Genomic DNA, 21,441 nt, shown 5'->3' with positions numbered 1-21,441 from the left:
ATTAATGTGGTGCTTTCAATGGTGGCATGCTAAGTGTGATATACCAAGAAGTTATGTTCTAGGACTCATGGCAGTATGTTTAATAATATGGAAAGGGAATTCAGATGGGGAGATTAGCCTTTCTGGGTTTCAGAGATTTACACAATGGGTGCTTTGTTTATATTATAAAGATATTTTTTTAAATGTAGTTGCTAAAGAAATAAAATGTAAGAAACTATCAGGTAATTTTTAAAGAAAATAGTCCCTTTTTACCAATCTTCCAAAAGTACAGTGAAGATCAGTTAAGTACCAAGAGAGATCAGGTAAGAAATGTAAGAAATGGCTCAAGATTCAAGTAATAAGGAATTACAGTTTTCTCTTGTGGATTTTGTTTTGTGTTATTTCTCCTTGCAATTCTTTTAGAATGTGGAGGTCTTCTGTTTACAGGAAACTTAAAACTGGTTTTAGAGTTACATCTATTACATATGTTCAGTTACATCCTTTTTCCTTATGCACAGATCTGTCTGTTATATTTGGGGATTTTATACAGTTAAAACCATACTTTTGTAGAGTTTGAGATACCCTATCATTAACGCAATTAAACTTGCTACCAAATACAAAAGCAAAGAGAGGAGAAATATTCTTTTTCCATTCAGGGTATTCTTCATTGTTATTTTGGATTACTGTATACAGGTATACTGAGGGCATGTCATTGTCAGCACGATCTGTAAGTAAAGAAAAAAATCATATTTGTCAAGAATACTATAATATTGTTACAGTGATCAGACACTTCCTTAACTGAATGGTTTTGGTGTTGTTTTTTTTTTTTTTTTTTATAAATAGAAACAGAAAACTAGAGGTTATGTAATAAAATTAAGTAAAAACTAAGAACAATACATGAATGTACTAGGGTTCTTGCTTCTTTAATGGAAGTTTTAAATCATCAGAAACTGTTCAAACAATTAATATATTGTCATTTGCACCTTCTGTCTTCTTTCTCTGCTTGCATGCATTTGAAATCATGTTACAGATGTTTATCTAGAAATTTACTACTCCAGTTGTCCTGTGCCTGTTCTCTGTTATGGGGGAAACTTACTGAGAAGCCTTTAAATCAGCCCCTCTCTTCTTCAGAGATGCAAATGCAATACTGCTCTAGAGGCTAATGAACTTTTACAGAGTAAACCAGTGCAATAAAGAGACATTTTCATTTTTCTAGATGTGCTTATTCCATAATAATAATGTTATTATATGAGAAATGCTGCTAATACGTACGAGAACACACCAAAGTTACTGTTTGAGGGAAAACAGCTTTGAATGTGTTTGTAGCCTCATGTGTGGGAGGTGTAGCAGGTGTGGTACTTTGGTGGCTGGGCAGGTCACATGCTTCTTTTAGTATGTAGTAAAAGCTGTGCTTTTTCCAGTTTTAACTGGGATTCCTAAATGAGCTATATTGATCAGATAAGCTGTCATGTATTCAAAATCATTTGTCATCCAACTTTGACTTTAAAATATTCTTACATAAATACAAAGATTATAAGCTTTTTTCCTAGGAGTTGCTGGTTGGGTTGTAGTTTAGCTTTTCAGCTTGGCCTCAGCGGGACAATACTGTGCTGTGATTTGTGGTGAATTCACTTCTGTTGATGAGTAGTTGGAAATACTGTTTAACACAACGAAGAGCTATAATGCATGCTCAGGTCTTCAGAGCAACTTGCCTCACACCTTACTAACTCAAATTCTGTGTTATCCTTACACAATGAGCATGTATATATATATATATATATATATATGTATGTATGTATGTATCTCTATATGTATATCTCTATGTTTCTTTATACTTGAGAATGTGTGGGGTAAAAAAAAAAGATAATTAGATTTTTTTAAAATATATGCAGAGTGACAGCACACACGTAAACTAGTAGCAGTCTGCAAAGTAGCTTTATTTAAAAATATATGTTTATGCATATATGTGTCTGCTAGATGATGTAACTCTTGAGGCATTATCTGCAGCTATGGAATAATTATAAGTTAAAAGAGGATTTTTAGGTCTGTGATACTGAATGTTCAGATTGTCAACCAGAATTAATGAGATCTAAGTTAACTTGTTGTCTGTTTTGCCACAGACTTTGAATGCTCTCTTGGAGGTGACATCATTTTTTTTGTGATTTATGTTCCTAACCTGCAATGCACAGGAATATTTCCTTAGTTAACTCTATAGTGATCCTAACTTCTATGAGGATGGCATATATGCCCCTTTTTTCTGAGCTCTGCTGCAAACACAATTAGGCATACAGACTGTTTCTTAAAAACAAAATCCCAATATATGCTATTGTTTTCAGGCCCCAAGCTGCAAATTTTGAGTAGCATAAAATATAAAAATGGCACACATGTGATTAATTCATAAACCTATGAGTTGTCATAGTCAGAATCAGTCAACCAGTTCTAAAAATGTCATTGATGTACATTGTATATTTCAGCCTAAATATCAGCCCTAAATATCAGCGGCAATGGATATTGGGTATAAAACAACCAGAGTAAAGCTGAGCCTTTGGTCAGCCATGTGGAGCTGCTTAAAGACAACACCTCTGAAGGAGCTAGAATTGTCCAATTGAAATATATGTTCATGGTTGTTTTAAGCTTCGAATACCTCTAGTCCCCAGTCTGTGAATAAATATACTGCTCCAGTTGCTGAAAAAGGAAGCTTGATTAAACTTGTCAGTCCTATTGAAAGTTGACAGCTTTATTGCCTTTAGATGTGTGGATAGCGGTGCACAGAGGTAGTGGATGAAGAAATCTGTGTCAAAATTTAAACAGTAGTATGCAGTTAAACTTGAAATCAGTCTAGGATGTACTGGGAGAGAAAAAAGGTTCTTGGCAACAGCCAGAAGGTGGTTCAAAATTTCAAATCTTACAATATTTTTTGGGGAGATATTTTCAAAATTCCCAGGTGTGTAATTTTTACAGTCTCCCCTCTTTTATGAAGACAGAGCCAAGCTTATCTTTGTATTTTCTTTTCTTTCTTTGCTTTTATGGACCTTTTTTCTTTTTTCATTTTTTTTAAACAAGAGGCAAGGTAAAGAGTTTCCAAGTATTCAGTGTGTGTGGATAGTAGGATGAGCAACAATACCCTGATGTCAAGAACAGCATATGCTTAATAAAGGGAGAAGATTTCTTCCAGTTGTTTTAATGTTTTGTGTGATTTTCATGTTTACCTTTTAGTGTTCAGAAAACTCATCTGTTTTGGATCCTTCTTCCTAGTTTTTTTGTTTCTGGCATTATGGACAGCAAATGAAGTCCCTAAAGCACTTTTAACACACGAAATGATTGCTTGTGACTTTGACATCTTCCAGTCTTTGCCATGGTTCCTTAAATTCCATTTCACCTTCTGTTTTGTTTAGTGCTGTGTTCCTGTGGTAAAATTTCTCAAACCTAAATATTTAGACTAAGTTGTAAATCTGGTCAACATCTTTGTTTTAGTCTTTTTATTTAGCTGTTGACTACATAACCGTAGTATTGTCTGCTTTTTTCCTTGGGTGTTTTCTTTTAGTCTCTCTCTTTTTTTCCCTCTTAGGATATGTATTAATAATATGAAGTTTGGGTGAGAGGTATTTTCAATTTTTCATGTAGCATTTCTTGACCTGCTTACTTTGCTTATGTAGGCAGTTGCTGCCCTGTATGTTGCACCAAATTCTTTAAACATGCAGATAATTGTATTTTATCCATATTCACATGCCTGGGCCAAAGTATTTGCACTGTAGACAGTGAAAGGAGGGACCTGAATAACTAGGAAGTGTCCAGTTTTGATTTTTTTTGTAATGGGACAGTTTTAGGACTATGCAGCCAATGTATGTTGTACATGTCTTGCTTGAAGAAGTTTCCCTACTGCTTGAAATACTTTGTGCAGTGTAAGTGTGCTTACTTTATAATTATTAAGTTGCTCCACAATTTCTCTGTGGTTAAATTAGCACTAGGGAAGAGCAGGTGTATATGGGGGTGTGGCTTTGTTTTGTACATTGAAATAATTTTATAGTATTGACAACTAACATGTTGAAAACTTTATACTAACAGTAATTGAAGAGAATTAAGCACCTAAGCAGAAGGTGAATAGCCTCTTTAGAAGATGTTTTTCATGTTGGTTTTTCTTTCTGTTTCTAGGTTTTCTCAAATAATGATGAAGCCCTTATTAACAAAAAACTACCCAAAGAACTTCTGTTAAGGTAATTCTACATGACATTTTAAGGAGTAAAAGCTTGAGGATTGTATGCTGCTTATGTGTCTTACAGGCTATCAAGTACTATTCATTCTTTCTTAAATCCTCTTGAAATAAATAACACACCTGATTTAATTCTTGGAATTTTTGAGCTTGTTGCCTTGATTTGTTTCAATGTGTTCAAGTTATACTGTACAGTGGAAGATGTAATTTAATTGTGATTTTTGACTTACATGTCAGAAAAAGAAGTGAAATAAAATGTCCAGAAAACTTTGGTGTACCAAGTAGTCAGGTCTTCCACACTCTCAATGTGTTATATGTGTCTGAAAAGCCTAATTCTCTAATGTAGTTCACATTCTTTATGCCATGAACTTTATTATAACAAAATAGAATACAAATTCAATGTCAGAACTTCCAAAAAAGTCACTGCAGTGAAAAGTTCTATCTATTACTATTACTGCCAGTCTGTGTTGTATAAGGTAGAACCAACAGAGTGGGATCTTTCTTATTGTAGTCATTGGGTTACTCATAAATTTTATCAGCTTGCTAGTGTGCGAGTAGATCATCTTTGCAAAAGTTACCTGGATGAGTAAGTTCAGCCCATGACTGGTGGGTGTCTTCACGCTCTTATATGGTTGAAAGTTGATTTCAAGTAAAGTATAAACCAACTGCCAAATGTGGAGCTATTGCTTGGTTGGATGTGGCCACTGCAGAGCTGGAACTGAACCAAGTCAGCAACATCTTCTGTACCTACAGAGAGGATTTGTTACAGACTAATCCTTAAGGTGAAAGAAAAAAAACGAAGATCTATGTGGTTATGATGGTGCAATTACAGTTTTTTGTGGTGGTGTTATTAAAATTGAGCTGATGATTTTTTTTTCTTAATATATGGAAGAGGTGTTTGGGTCAGCTTGTGTGTATGTCACTGCTTCAGTCTGATTTGAAGTGGAAGAATGTCTCAATGGTATTTTGCATCTTGTGTGCAAAGAAAATGCTTCTAAAATCATTGTGACTATCACAATGCTCTCTCAATGATATTAAAAAAGCAGACTGTTGTTAAAGGAATTGAGTTTTAAAAGGCTTTTCATTTTTATTGAGATACATTCCATATAATGGCAGACTGTAATTAGACTCTTAGAACTGTTTAGAAAATGTGATTAAAAGAGACAGTCACTGAAGGATGCCGTGAACAGGAATTCTCATACCTTTTGCTTTGTTGAACTCAATGCCACACATTGAGTGTGAACTACAAGATAAAAGTCAATGCAGGATGCTGCCTCCTTAGCCAAAAATCATGATCTGCAAGCACTTTTTTCAAGCATTAAGACTCCCAAATATTTGTGGAAATGACTGTCCTTTTCACTTTTACGGATGCTGTATCTTATTTACGTGATAGACTATAATTTGTTTATATGGTTTAGGCAGTGAAAAGTATCATGCACTGAGATAGTAAGGATGTCTTTTGGAGCATCTTTCTTAAGAGAGAGGCTGAGGGAGCACCTGTTCAGCATCAAGAAGAGATGACTGAGAGGAGCCCTCATCAATGTTTATCTGTACCTGGAAGGAGGATGCCAAGAGGATGGAGCGAGGTGCTTCTTAGTGATACCTAGCAATAGGACAAGAGGCAATGGGCATTAACCGGAGCACAGGAAGTTCCACTTGAACATGAGAAAGAGCTTCTTTACTGTGTGGGTGACCGTGCATCGGAACAGATTGCCCAGAGAGGTGATGAAGTCTCCCTCACTAGAGATATTCAGGAACCATCTGGATGCAATCCTGTACGATGTTCTCCAGGATGACCCTGCTTGAACAGGGAGGTTGGACTGCATGACTCTCTGTGTTCCCTTTCAACCTGACCCATTCTATGATTCTCTGATTTTAAGGAAGTCAGCAAGAGTAAAATCCAAACAAACAAGTCCAAGTAATTAGACTCTACCAGTGGCTTAGCTGTTTGTTCTTGTATACAAGATAGCTTCGTACAAAGCAACTTGAGGCTTATCTTGGACTGGAGGAAGTGGTGCTAATCCCTTCTACTACACTATTACAGCAGTGTCTAAAGAAGCCTTTTGCATGGTTGAAAGGCTTCATGGGGCTGGTACAAGAACATAAAATATCCCAGGCCAAGCATACACGGAACTGATTCAGCCAACCATCTATTTTTTGTGCACATACGTCCTTTTTGCAATTGCATGGTGATTTACTAGAGTAGTGTTGCAGATGTGGCTAAAAGAGTTGATGATGTGAGAAACTGAACTGGGACTGTCAGCTTTCTCCATAAAGAACATGATGATCTCATGCTGAATGCTAGGACTGGGTCTGCTCTGCCAGGGGGAAATAAAGTGCATATTTCATTGTACCCGCAAGACTGTGCTGATCACCAGGGTTTTGAAATGGATTGGAAGGAGAGGTATGAGAGAGGTGCTCTGTAAATCTCCTTTTGAAATTGTACTGCTGCAGGGACAAACTCACAAGGCCAATGGCAGAGCATGTTAGAGAGAGGGACATGCATCTGGGTTCTCATCCCTGCAGGGTGTAGATATCTAAGGAAGTTTCAGGGCACAGACCTGCCTGTCTAAAGGTTTATCAGTGGGGAATTTGTTTTATGAGCCTGCACCTAAAGGGTGTTGTAAGACTGAGTCTGAATGCCTTTTGACTCCTGAAACAGGATCTGTTTATGCTACAATGTATAATGTTTTTAAATTGTCTTACTCTATGGTTATGACAGGAGAGCTCAAATATTGCTGCACTGGGTGTAATTAATATTCTAATTATTTTTCCTTATTAACTATGCAGTCTACCTTTTAATTAAAAGGAGAGTAGACAAGTTGCAGTGGAAACATTTTGCTCAGAGAGCTGGAATTGAACAGTAAATACCACTGAAAATGTCATCAAATGTACTTATTTTGATTCTTGCTTGTATCAGATATGTATGAAAACTGTTAACACTACAGCCCACTTTTAAAAAACCTCTATTGGACTTGTGGAAAAAATGTGATTAAAATCTTGTTACAAATACCTGGAAATTGAATGTAAACACAGTTGCTTCTATTTCCAGAATTGGTCTTGTTCTCATTTGCATGAAGTATTTAAATTTATGTAATCTGGCTATAACAAGCACTCAGTCCAATTTTTTCCTTTAAAATTGAAAAACTTTTTCCTGATGGTAGACTTACAGAATAAAACCACTTTGAAATTTATTCGTTGAATAGTGTTGCTATCCTTGCATACTCTAAAGTTGAACAATGTAATCCCTTGCAATAATCTTTTACTGCAGTTCATAATTATCATCATCATCACTTTTAATATTATGATTGCAGTTATTACTATTACTAATGTAACAACCAGAATTATATTGGAAGGTTTTCAAGCCAGTGTCGTGTCTGTTCCACATTTTCTGTGGAGTATCTACTATGCTTGTAAGTAAATGGTTGAGACCCCCCATCTTCTCAGGCACAAAATTCATTTGAAAGGATAAGAAATGGGAGATTATTTGTTCTTTCTCAAACAGACCCAAACAACTGTGCAGAGGAGGAAGAGGATATTTGATTAATATGGGCAGTGGTGCTTTTGAAGAAGACCCTGGTTTGGAGGGGCCATTTATACTTTGATTGTATAGCTGGAGTGGAGAAAGGGAGGTATTTAGTTTTTAACTTTCTCTGGTTTATGGACATTCATTTTTATTTGTAATATTGGAGTATATTTTTACCTGTGAAAGGAATAGTCTGCCTCTAAAAAAAAATTTTTGTAGTATTCAGGCTAAAGGAAAAATTATCACCCCTGTTAGCCATTGAAGTTCTGTTAGTTTGCCAGTTGGCAAGGCATGCTCGTTCCCCTCTACTATGACATATTGCAAGAAGTAAAAGATCGAATAAATGCTTATTTGTATGTTTAAGTATTGTGTGGTGGTATTATAAATTGTGTAATTAAAACAGTTTTTGGATGATTGTAGCTTTATTTTTTTTGTTAGCTTATGTGTTTATGATAACACATCAATTGAATATACAGGACATTCATTGTAGAATTGAGTTGGTGTCTGAAATTCATAAAATCTTACCTGTCATCAGAAGAATGAGAAATCAAGTCGGGCTAATAAAATTTTAATGGTAACCTTTCTAGTAAGATGTCACTGCTTCATGTTTTTTTATTTAAATTGCTGGGGAAAAACCCTAAAACAATGGGTTGTTACAGTGTGCATTTGAAAATAAATTGAAACAAAAAAAAATGAAGTCTATGTAATTAATCTTAGAATGTCCTGATTTTTTTTTTTGGGGGGGGGGGGGTTGATATAAAGTAATAATGCACTTTTGAAAAGAGAGATACAGGTAATTCTTTTGGCATGTAGAAAGATGGATAACATTTGTTCATTTGTATTTTACCTGCTAATGCTCTATACTGTGAAAACTGTAAGTTTTTTTACAAAAATAGTAAGCTGAAGGAACAGAGATGTTTGTCCCTTTCAGCTGCTTAAACCATTTTCAGTTCCTTTCCACCTACAAAGTACCAACCTCATAAATTGTACCACAAATATATAAACTATTGTGAATTCTGTTTGAATTTACAATTCTATTCTAAACCATACTTTTTGAGTGCATGTACTTAAGAGCTGATCTTAGCTATCAGTCTCAAAATTTGAGTGGTCAATCAGATTTAGAAGAGGATAAGTAACGTTTTGGGACTGAAATTAGGAGAGGAACCCAGGAGTGGCATTCCAGCAGCAGCTCTTCTTGTAGGCTGTATTATGCATCTTGAAGGTTGACATTTTTATATAATAAAGTTTTGATAAAATTTTTCATAATAATAAAGTTTTCATGTTTCTATTCTTTGTTTTTATTACTGCCTGCTGCTTTTTGCTGAGCTTTTAGTATGTTCATTGTTGTAGAGAAAAAGTTACTGTAAGCTTAAAACTGGTGAAGTCAAACATAGTATTTAATATATTTGAAGTGATGCTTTACCATCTGTGTGCTTAACTGTGGGGGAAATAGGAAAGAAATACATCGAAGTCTACAGTAAGAAATTGTCATAATGCCCTGGGTATTTCTTAGCTAGGTCCTGGAGGTACTTGGATGGCTCACAATTGCTGTAAAGTTTAGCTGCTGTACCTTAGTACTGATTAGTGAGTCAAAGAACTAAAAAATATAAAACTTTTGTCTGGAGCAGTTCTTGTTTGGTAAAAATTTTGTAAGCAGAAAAACAATATGTGTTTTGAAGGGGAAAGAAAAAAACAATCTGTCATCTCAGACATGATTCATTTTCCCCACTACAAGGATCTGTATAATTAAATAGGGAAATATTTCACCCTGAATAGCTGAGACTGCTGTTTAGTGTTTGACAGTCTCAGGGAAACATTCCAGTTTTATAATGCATATGCAATCTTCTATTTTGATTTTAGAGTGTTTTGAAAGTCTTCAAAGTCCTCTATAGTAGTCTGCCAAATAATTGCTGTTAAACTATTTAGAATTAGAAAGAGCCAAATTGATACAAGTATATAAACTATTCACAGATTATAAACTGAAGGGGTTATATTTCTTATGAAAGTAAGACTTTTTTTCTGTATATGTTCACTAATCTATGGTTTTTGTAAAGCAAATTCTAATATTGCCTCATACAAGTACTTTTCATGAAGTCTTTTAATTAAACATGCCTGAAATACATCTGTCCAGAGAATTAGTGCAGAGCAGAACTAATCCACACTATTCAGTATGTCCTGAGAGTATCCTGTAAATATTTGCTAACTAAAAATGTGGAGACTAACACTGACAAGCAACAAGCAGAAATAATGCAACAGATTACAGCATAATAGCAAATCCTTATTTCTGTGGAGTCATATATTCATTTCCAGTGGTCCATACCTCCCAAAAACTGATCAGAAATTAAACTGAGTAAGTGAGCTGAATGAGCCACAGGCACAGGTCATGGGCAAGATAAAGCATTTGGAAATTAGTTAAATATTTTGATCTTTAGCTAGAAAAACAACAGAATTATAATTATTTTAGGACTATATAAGATATACGGGATTATTTCAGAATACTTATGTGCTTTGGCAGCAATTAAAAAAATAATATCACATTATCAATGCTATTTTTGCTATAACATGATTTATGAAATGTTACAATGTATAGTAATTTAATTTCTCTGTGTCTTCAGACTTCAAGGTAGTGCATCTAATTTCAAATACACACAGACAGTGCAGTAAGTTGCAATTTTCTCATTAATCAGCTTTTTTTAGAAAAAAATTCCTTTTATTCTGAAGAGGGATAGTGTTTTAAAACTTCCCAGTGACTTATATTCAGGGCAGAACTTGTGCTCTGCCTGAGAAAACTAAAGGCTTAATCAATGCTTGGTGGTCAGTATATCCCCTTCAGAATATGAAGAAGGTATCACGTTGACCTTTTTTACAGTGCTACATGCATTGTTTGTGTGCTTGTGAAATTCTTACCAAGATCAGTTCCAGATGCCAGTTTATATTTTTCAGCTCTTTGCCTCACCAGTCGGCACTTTGTACACATTTTTCTTTGTATGAGATGCTAAACATTTGCAAATGATTATATGAACAATTCAATTTGAAATTGGAGTAGGTAACTGCCATCCTCTATTTAGTATTTTTAAGTGATTTGGTTTTGTTCACAAACAAGTGCCAGTGTAAGCTCAAAATGGAATGTTTTGGGCAGCGATATTTCAGATGGAATTCCTTTAAAAATGTGAGTGAGAGGCTTGAAGAAAAGATGCAGAAAATTGCACAGTGGTGCTCTTGTATACTGCATTTAATGAGGAAGAGGAGATATGAAAGTGGAAGTGGGGTTTTATTGTGTCAAGGTGCTAAGTAAAATTTCTGAATTTTGAAAAGCAAGTATTTTCTTTAATGTTTCTGCTTGGGGCTTCCTTATAAATGGAGTGCTTTAGCTTTACTTGGTTCAAGTTACGGGTATTATCTCTCAGTAAGAACATGCTTGTGATAAAGGATTAGTCACACTGGAACAAACAAAACAAAAGTAAATAAGTATTTGAAGGAAGAGTAACAGCTGAAAGGAATATAGCAATGATTTACACAACCTTTGGAATTGTACTTTACCATTTATTTTGTTTCATTTTGTTTTTCTTTTATTTGCTACAAAACCTCTCTTTGGAATATCATATTTAGTGAAGACTTAATTTGATGTAGGGCTTTATTTACCTTGAAACTGGAGTTTATTTAAACTCAGTCTCTTCATTCATTATCAGAACTAAATGTTCAGAAGTATTAGTGATATAACGAAGTCTGCTTTTTATATGGAGGCAGAGAGGCAAATGTTTTCCTCTTTTCCATGTGAAAAGTGCCATCAAAGAACAAAAAGGCAGGCAAAATATACTCTGACTTTCTAAAAAAAAAGTATTCCTTAAATACTGATGCTAGACAGTTTAAATAGAAAACCATACATAAAAATACTTAGACTTTTTGGTCTGTAATTCATGAAGTATTTACAGAAGAGGTGAACATTATTATCTGTGTTTTCACGATGCAAACACAGACATCAGGAAGTCTTTTGTTCAAGATCATCCTCCAGGCCAGTAGCAGAGCTATAGGTTGGATCAAGTCTACTGAATCCTACTCCAGCAACTAACCAAAGCACATAGCATCTGTGGCAGTAATGATCTTGGTTTATGGAGTGTCCCTAGGCTGCATGTCACCATCATGTTATTTGTCCACTTCTCTAGCTAGCCACTGGTGTGCAGGGTGGGTATAGTGGATTTTTGGCTCTTTGGTGCCCAGATTATAATCCCTTCACTCATGGGAAAAAAGAAACTGTAAAATAGTTGGAATGGCCAGCAGGTTGGATTAGGATTGTGGGTTGTAATTTAAACCACTGTGAATTAATAACTAGGTGAACTGCCTTTATTTAGGAAGATGTGTTATCATTGCCAGATTTGTACTTCATAAAATCACTTCATAAAAATAAATTCTATATTAAAAAATTATAGACTAGCCGAGACTGGAAAATTAGACAGAACTAGCCCTTTGAATTTATCAGTGGGCATTTTGTTTCAGATACTGGGAGTATCTGAAAAGGTTGCTGCTGTGTTGTTATAGACAATCATACGTTACAAATAAATAAAACTCAGTTTCAAAGAATGAATAATAGGATCCATTTGTCTTGCAAGTAAAATATAGACCATAAAAGGTTAGATGCTGTCCTTTCTAAAATGAATCCAGCAAAACTGATTTCTGTTGCAATGGAAAATAGATGTCAGACATCCTGTAGTTAGCCTAGTATTTTGCAATTTCCAATACATATGTCAATGTTCTGTAGTAATAATTACCTTGGTGAAAGAAAAGGAGGTTTGGCTTGTAAAGAAGTGTTTTTTGATGCCGCATTTGTCATTGAAAGACTTTCTAGGGAGATCACCCGAAAAAGATCTGAGTTGTTTACAAGTGGAAACTGCACGGTTAAATTACTGGAAAGTTTTGGAGCATGTAACAGAGTTCCTAGTTTAAATTCTTTGCTTTACAAAATAGCTTCTCTGCAGTGAAAAGGGATTTGTTTTAATAATTGACCTGGAAGGCCAAGCATTAGATGAGTCAATGGATGTGTACTTTGTGTAGCAATTGGTGTTCCTCAGCCTTTTGCTATTGAAACAGTCCTGACAGATAAGATACTTGTTTTTTTATAGAAAATAGTCAAATTCCTTGTGATTTAAATATGCCTTTATCTTTCCAGGAAAGTGTTATTTTGTGGTTTTATTGAATAAGGTATTACAGGATTTAGCTGTAAAGTTTGTGAAGTTCAGAAGTACACCGGCAATAACATTGCTAATTTAATAATATAGATATGTTTATTTATTGAATTTAATATTCATTAAAGAGTCTGCTTTTCTGAATTATGACTATGCGTTATTTATCTTACCTGTATGTTTTCTAGCCTGCATATTTTTATTCTAGTCTTTGTACACACTGCTGGACTACACTTAACCATGAGATGCCTCATACCTCAGTAGGGTGTTTAGTAAAATGGAGGACAGACGGTGAAGAGAAACCTTCAATGTATAAAGAATTGTAAATATGGTTTGAATCTGTGAAGTATGACATTTTAGGAGAAATACAAGACAGTTTCTATGATGGTTATCAGACTTTGCCACTGTGTGTGTTCAGACACAATTAGTGTTCACAAATGGTGAATTGAGTATCTGATGCCCATTTCCACTGTTGCTTGGGCATGCACGGAGAAAATGCTGAGAAAAAACTACTAAAAAAAGAAATTCAAAGCTATGAAAGCTGTACTCTGTCTCCCTGATACTTTTCCATCCATGTAGGCTGTACTCTTGCATACTGCATGTGAAGGACTTTAATGCGAACAGATTTGCTATGCAAGGAATTGTACAAATCAGTAAGAAATCCACATTCTAAAATGGGGAAGACATAACGGATTTGTTGTGTGCATGTTTTGTAACAATTGGACAGTGTAGTAAGGTTGAAAGGGTCTTCTAAGCAAGTTGTCTAGTTGATATGCTGTCTTCAGTGAGGCATTTCTCATCCTTATTACTTTGGTTTTCATTTTGATGAAGTTTGTTATTGTCCTTGTGTGCAAAGCCACTATAAATTTAAACAGCATGAAAACCAGAAGTTCTGGTTGTGGAATTCCATTAACAAGTCAGCTATAAACAAACCCATATCTTAGGTTTTTGGTGAAGCTTTTTAGAAATTACCAGGTGTTTCTGTCATACCAGATTCTGGGGATAAGGCCAGAATTTCTAGGAAGTAAAGTGTCTGTGTGTGGTACTCACTGTATGCATCTCATTATCCATTTTTTATCAATCCTTATAGCATTGTATCAAAATACCTACAATGAATAATTGCTGGGGTATTACTTCAAAAGCATATTCTTCATGTGATCGAATATGGAAGGGCCTTACAAAAGCAAGACAGAAGCAGCTTGACTCTTGCACAAATTGATTTCTCCCTCTGTAGGAGGTACACTGTACACTGTTGGAGTTTTGAGAAATAGCTTGTTTCTTTCTGTTGCTCCTTAGGGAAGGAAACAGTGTTAGGAGTCAGCTGTCTCTGTGATTGGAAAGACATTGGGCAGTCTATTTATAGTACAAGAGAATAATAAAGCACATGTGGAAATACATGGGAAGATGCTGGAGACTGTAGACAACCACTTCTTGTCAGCAGAACCATATAAATTGGAGTGAAAGTGTCTCAATAAGGTGACCTAGAAGGTCTGTGGCCCTCATATGCTGAGGTTTGGTGAGTCTTGGGTATCAAGCAAATTCCAGAGTAGAAAAATATGAATCTTAACTGCAGTGCTTTTAAGCAGGCAAGAAATGGGTGAAATTCTGTAAGATTCTTGTCTGATGCTGTGACAAAAAGGCAGTTATAATGGCCTTAAATAGCTTTGAAAATGGGGGTAATGAAATCATACTTCATGTCTGTGTGCAGCCTTGTTGATATTAATTATTTTTTTAATGCTGCACATGCTTCTGAAGTCTACATTTTAAGAAACATGCTGAAAAAATAATGGACAGAGAAAAGGAGATTTGAAGAACTGAAGAAAAACAACTGTTAAAATAGGAATTAAAGATGACATGATAAGTGGCTTTTAAACTTGGTGAGGATAAAGTATGAACTGCTAAAGCACTCTTTAATTTGGTGAAGAAAAGTAGAAAACAGCATAAAGCTGGAAGTCAGACATTCACCTTGGAAATAAGGGAAACATTTTGACAGAGTGATTAACCAGTGGAACAAACTACCAGAGAAGGTGATGATTTTCCGTGTCTTGAAGGCTTTCAAATAAAGAATAGATCCTTTTCTGTAAGTTAGACTTTAGCCAAATGCTAGTTTGCCGTGAGGGAGTTGAGGAACTCTGAGCTTGTACAACTCTTTGTGCCTTTGGCATAAAGCTCACATGTGCTGCAGGGACTGTTAACATTGAAAGGTCTCCAAGGCCAAACTCATGAAGCACATGTCCAGAGTGGTGTGTGCCTAGGGATGAAAAGGCTTGGAGGGCTCCAAGTGTTGCTAAGTGTATTTCCTTTTTGAGCTCAATACAGGCTAACTAGGGAGAATTGAATAGCCTGGGACACTGGAACTCAGAACAGATGGTCCTAAATGTTACTGTGAATTTATTAACTTAATTTCCATTTCCTTGTATTAATACATGCCAAAGACTGAAGTGGAAATGAATCCTGCTGCTGGCTGCTTCCACCTATGTAGCTGTGGTCATAGAGGACAGAAGTGCTATACAACCAGCAGCTGCCCTGCTTGGTAGTTTTTTCCACTTTTTAAAGTTGCAAGTGCCTGATGATAGTCTTTCACACAAATGCCAGACAATGTCACTGTCTGTTCCCATCTCATTTTGTTGGTTGCATTTAAAGTCTTTAAAGATTCTGAAGCCTTTTAAAGACTTGAAATTACTTTAAACCTTAGAGTCTTGTGCCTTGTTGACCAGTTTTCCTGACTGGTAAGGGTTTGCTAGTAATTCTGTGGGACTACAAGGAGACAAGCGTGCGTTAGGCAGTACATGCATGTGAAAGACTGTATTATAGAGGGTAAATAAATAGAAAAGCATGGAAAAAAGTGTTTTCAAGCACATGTGCAAGATGCCTCTTTGGAATTATAAAATATTTACCGGCATATCTTGCCTATTGTGCTGTTTAAGCAAGGGTAATAATTGAGCTTTTGATTGCTGATAATGTGTCTTAATGTTGTTACTTGTTTTGATGGGGACAGCTTGGGCTGCCTTGCAGGAAAGGTTCTTCTCTAGAACAAAAAAATCTAAAAGCATCACAAATGTTTACACTTGCTAAAATATTTATTCTCTTAATTTAGAATAACCACTTTCAGTTTTTAACTTTTTGAAAAGTTAGGTTATTCATTATGTTATTTTTGCTTCATTCATACAGAATGAAGCAAAAATAAATACATCTGTGCTCCATTTGGTTTTAGTTTAACTTTTTTTTTTTTTTGCAAAAATCCTGCATCAGCATTAATCTCTTAACAGCAATAAACAATGAAACATGAAGATAGACTGACAGACAGCTCAAGAGTGGTGGGGGTGTATCAAATACCCTTTCCTCAACATCCTCTGTTGTTTCTTATTTTGGTAGAACTGGATACCTCACTTCTAAAGCATGTCACATTCTTATTTAGGCAAGAGTATTGTGTCACAAGTTCTTTCATTGTACAAATAACATGGAATTCTGTCTTTTATGCTTCTGTAAATCTGAGATAACCCTCAGGTTCCACTCTCACAGTAGTTCTATGAGAAAGCTTCTGCAAGCCAGGAAGCTTTTGCAGATCTCTCTCTTGTAATCTCCACAACCTCATCTGCTGACATTTCTCTCATGGCGGGGAGAAAGGTGATGTCAGAAGAGGGTTCCTGGTGAGTTGCTGATATTTATGCTGCTCTTAAAAGAGAGAGAACACTTTTCAGTATTTATCTGAACAGTCCAGCGATTTTCTGAGCACACTGTGTACTTTGTGCATTCAATGCCACTAAGTTTCCTGAAGTGGACAGGCCTCAGAAAGGATGTTCAAATGTCAAAATAGATGCTATCAAAATAAATGTTATTGACAGGGTCTTATAAATTGTTTCATAGCTTCTGAAAACATCTTTCCTTTTGTTTGCTTGCCTATTAGTTTTTTTGAGAAAGTATATTACTCTATGGTTAAAAAAAAGAGAAGAAAAAGATTTCTAGATGTCAAATGAAATATTGGATGACTACTATCTGAAGTGATCATAATAAATGTCCAGAAGGTTGTTATGATAAAGAAGTACTTTCATTACATTTTTTGCTCTTACTACAGTTAAAACAGTGCTTAAGATGTAGGCATTCATTTTGAGCTCTAGCTTCAGATTTTCATTTGAAAAAAAGTAACCAGAATGTTACATGATTAAATTCAACATCTTTTACCAATTGTTTGCTCCTCAATGTTAACATCTAACTATAATATGAAATTGTTCTTATTGCTGTTCTTGATTTTGATGACTGAAAAAGTTCCTTGGCAATCAGATAGCAGTTTATCAATGAATTACAGGAACATCTTTCATATATTTCATAGCTTTCATTCTCTGTAATAGAAAATTATTTTTAATAGGATCTATTTTTATGCTTAAGCTAATGATTTATTTTTCACTGAGAACATTCTCTGAACCAATTTAGTTTGTGTTTGGAAGTGGTATTTAGCAAAATATATTTTGACAGTAAAAAGTTTATTTCTGTAAACTATCAAGAGTTGACAACCCTGAAAAATTGGTTCCATGATCAGGATAGTAAATCTGAATTTTCAGCTGTAGTTGTTTCTTGCAGAATAATTTTTTTAAAAAAGATACTGTATTAGACTTGGTAGTCACTGTGAAACCCTTTCAGAAATTTGGTCATTGTCCCCTGTATTAATACTTAGATTCTTGAACTTGGATTTATCTATATGTTATCTATTTCTTACTCTTCACCAACCTCTGAAATCTTGATCAGTATTCATGTAAGTTATTTATTTAATTGTAGCACAATTAAAGGAACATAAGCTAGTTTCTCTGAATTAAGAAGAAAAAATTATCTGTCATAGTAGGGAGAGGGAACAGAAAATAGATGTTCAGAAGCAGCACCTGCTGGGTTTTCATATGTTGGTGTTAACTGTCTTTAGATGATAGCTATGATATTATTCTGTAAGTCTCAATAACCAAAAATAATTTGGTAAAACACTCATATAGAATTTAACCTGTTTCTTTTGTAACTGGTGTCTGTCTGTAGAACTACAGAAACATGAATGCATACAGTAGTTGGAATTTATAATTAAACATTTTAATTGTAATTGTTTTCCTTTTTTTTCCTAGAATATTTTCTTTCTTGGACATAGTTACTTTGTGTCGCTGTGCACAAGTTTCCAAGGTATGTATTTCTCTTGGGGTTTTTTGTTGTTCCCTATTCTATTCTCTTAATTGCATTCAAGTAATGGGATTCATTCCAATATACTTCCTGTTAAAAAAAAAATTCTCAGTCTCTTAGTTTATTAAAGTAAATGAGCAGTGGTCCCAGTTGTGTGTGTAGATGTGGGCTTAGTTGCTGTGTACAGAAGTTCTGTCAGAAGGCTGTTGAAAAGATATCCAGCCCTGTTTGCTCTGTATCTGGAGAAGGGATTAAGCCCAGTTTGGCATGATGGCATTTGCTTTTTATAAAGCATGTGCCTGTATAACACTATTTTTCAGGTGTAATTGCTGTTTAAAATTCCATGTAGTTTGGTTAATGTGCACCATGTGTCTAAGAAGTAGATCCATTATTTTCTTGCCAAGTACAAAATTAGATGGATGTTAAGTAGATGGACTACTAGTGGAGGAAAAAGGCACACACAAGATATTAGTGAAGGCATGTTAAGTAATTTTGTATGTTTTGCTTGTCTTCATTTTTTCTCCTTGAAATAAAATGAACAATACTCTTTCTACATCAGCTGCGTACAATGAACTATATTATTATACAGCATAAATAAACTTAATTTCATTTTTTTCTTCCTTCTCTTACAGTTGGGTTTCATTTGGGATTTAATTGATTGGTTGTTTTAATGTATAACTGTGTAATTATTTCATTCTTTACTCATATCACCCTGTCCTGCAACTTCAGCAAGTCTTGTGAGTCAGGTAACATCAGGTTTCATCTTTCACCTAAAACCTACAAAACTGCATAAGAAAACCAAAGTGAATAAATTGTATCTTTCTCTGAAAACTTGTCAGTTGGATGCGGTATTCTTTTTTCTCTCATTTTCCTCATACATCTGTGTTTCTCTGGCTTCTTAATTTTGCTTTACTTTGAACAACTATTGCTTTGACAGTGAAGGACAAGCTCTCAAACATGTACATGTAACTTAGCACATGGAAAGGAAAGGCCTGGTCCTAATAGTGGAAAGTCAGCAGTTTTCTGAAAGGTTTCTCTTTTCTCAGAATAGTAACTAGTGAGGTTTAGGAACTGTGGTTTTATTGAAAGGAATCTCATCTGCAGCTATTTTTTCCCATTTAGATGTAGCAAAAGTAACTAATTAGAAAACTTTACAAAAGCTTTTTCAGAATGGAGGGTTAAATCTTTCTGTCAATGTGCTTCACATTTAATATCTTGCTTTGCCGTATGTTTTGTAGCCACGAGTTAACCTTTGAAGTGTAATCCATTTATGAGATTTGAGATTAATTTCTGCAAATTCTATGTTTTTAGCTACTTCATACTGTATAAGTACTAATATCTACCATTTTTTTTAAATGCTGCCTGAAATTGTCAAGTTGCATTACTGAGAGGAAAATGAAAGGAGTGGGCAGTGTAGGTAATAAATAAACTGTATTTGTTTTCTGTAGGCATGGAATGTTTTAGCTCTGGATGGAAGCAATTGGCAAAGAATAGACCTCTTTAACTTCCAAACGGATATAGAGGTTAGTGTCTTTTTCATTTTTAGGGTATTTTTTATTCCAATGGAGATCTTTAAGAGAATAGGCCATTTTGAGTGTCCCACATACTGTGCTTGTTTTCACATGTTTTAAGGTCTAAGTTCACAAAAATAGTACTGTGAAGAAGCAAATGAAAAAGAACTCTGTATTTACTTTTTTTTTTTTTTTTTTCTGGATGTGTGTTTCAGTTTTGGTTGCCAGCTGTGTATCAGATGATTTTCATATATCATACACATATAGGGCTCTGGAAATTCAAGCCCGCTCATTTCTAGAAAGGAAAGGTGTAAATGGTGCCTCTGGATGGAGTGAGATTCCTGGAATCACATTTACGATCTAGAGGATAGTTTTGCTGGTCCCAAATCCCTCTATGAGGGGGCCATCTAGTGCTGGAAGCTCACTGGACACTTGGCTATAGCATTTGGAGATTGAAGCACTAAAATGTGGACAACTTTTCTTATTGCAGACTTGCCTAGATTTGATATGGTGTGTGTCTCATTATCATTTTATGACCATTTGTTTCATAAGGTTTGAACCTTATGTGAAATGCAGGTACATGTGAAGTGTATAATGAAACGTTTAAAGGCAGACTTGTCTTCTGTAAGAAAAACATGTCTGCATTAATGCTATCATAGATATTTTGTTTTGCATAACAAAATAAAATATGACATCTGAAAATAAAAGAAAAAAATTAGTGGGGAACAACAATTTCTTGATTCAGTCTGAATTGGTTTATTATTTGTTGTTTGATACAAACTAAATGTAGACTACAATAATAGATTCACTTCTGTATTTTATGTTTTAACTTCTTAGTTACATGAATAAAATCCAGATGTGTTTAATTTGCTATTTTTTGCTAACCATGGTACAAACTGTTCCTAAAGCTTTACAGTAACATAGACAGTAAATTTTTTTCACTGCTCTTTTAAAACTTTATTTCCAACTCCTTTGCTCTACCTATCTTAAACAAGAGGATCTTGAAGAGGTAGGGGAAAGATTCTTGGCATCTGCCTCAATCTAAATATGTCAAAGAAGACTTGGAGCTTTAATGTCATGTTTTCAGTTGCCTTTAAAAATCTTGTGTTCCTCATTTGCTAAGGAAAAAAGTAAAACCCCACAGATTTGCAATCCTTCTTGCTGGATTGCAAGATTACAAAACCTTCTGTGTTTGGTATTTATCATTTTGGTAAATATCATTTTGGTATTTAGAAACACAGAATTATATTTTCAAGATTTCAATATGTTTGTGATATATTTTACCTAGCGGTGTTGCCCTCTGAGATGCTGAGATATTTGTAGCATGGGATTCAGGAGAAGGAATGAAACTAAGTTATGATCTTCTTTTGCTATAAAAAGCTATTGTGGTTTGGAGCAATTCAGTTACTTTGGTATATTGCATTTAAGTACATTTGTAATACATACCCCTTAAATTTACTCATAAAAGTGTTTTCAGCAAGAAATTATTTCACAAATCAGTTCTTCAACAAAACAGTTTACATTTGGTGTCTAAGAACTCTTTTTAGCTGTTTTAGTATCATATTTTTTTGTCTGTGAATTTAAGACTGATAAAAGCTCTCAACTATATTTGACAACTTTGTTGGACATTGTGATATTTGGTGATTTTTCAGTCAGTACTTGATCTGAGAATATCATATTATGAAAAATTAGGTTTTATGAAATTTTCTTTAAGACTTCACATGGTAGAGAATAAAGTTGGAGGGGAACCTTATAAAAATTTCTTGTTTTATATCAAAAATGTGTGATCTTGAATTTAAATGTACCTTAGGATTTCTTGGTATGTGGAACCAATTGTAAGCTGGGAAAGGTCAAAAGACTAGTTTTTTTGCATGACAAATGATT

The 21,441-nt window shown here is 34.7% G+C and overlaps 1 protein-coding gene across 2 annotated transcripts in view; it reads left to right on the top strand.

Annotated features, from left to right (window-relative positions):
- Positions 1-21,441, top strand: part of FBXL2 (F-box and leucine rich repeat protein 2) — a 51,584-nt gene that overhangs the window by 10,629 nt on the left and 19,514 nt on the right. For both annotated transcript variants that reach the window (XM_030265276.4, XM_030265277.4), the window contains exons 2-4: positions 4,132-4,193; positions 17,995-18,049; positions 19,495-19,569. In XM_030265276.4, the coding sequence (XP_030121136.1) occupies positions 4,132-4,193; positions 17,995-18,049; positions 19,495-19,569 (192 nt within the window). The remainder of the gene's footprint in view (positions 1-4,131; positions 4,194-17,994; positions 18,050-19,494; positions 19,570-21,441) is intronic.

The sequence above is a fragment of the Taeniopygia guttata genome, chromosome 2 (genome assembly GCF_048771995.1).
Source record: "Taeniopygia guttata chromosome 2, bTaeGut7.mat, whole genome shotgun sequence".
In the NCBI taxonomy this organism is placed as follows: domain Eukaryota; kingdom Metazoa; phylum Chordata; class Aves; order Passeriformes; family Estrildidae; genus Taeniopygia; species Taeniopygia guttata.
The sequence above is the reverse complement of the archived record's forward strand: the minus strand, read 5'-3'. Positions and strand labels throughout refer to the sequence as shown.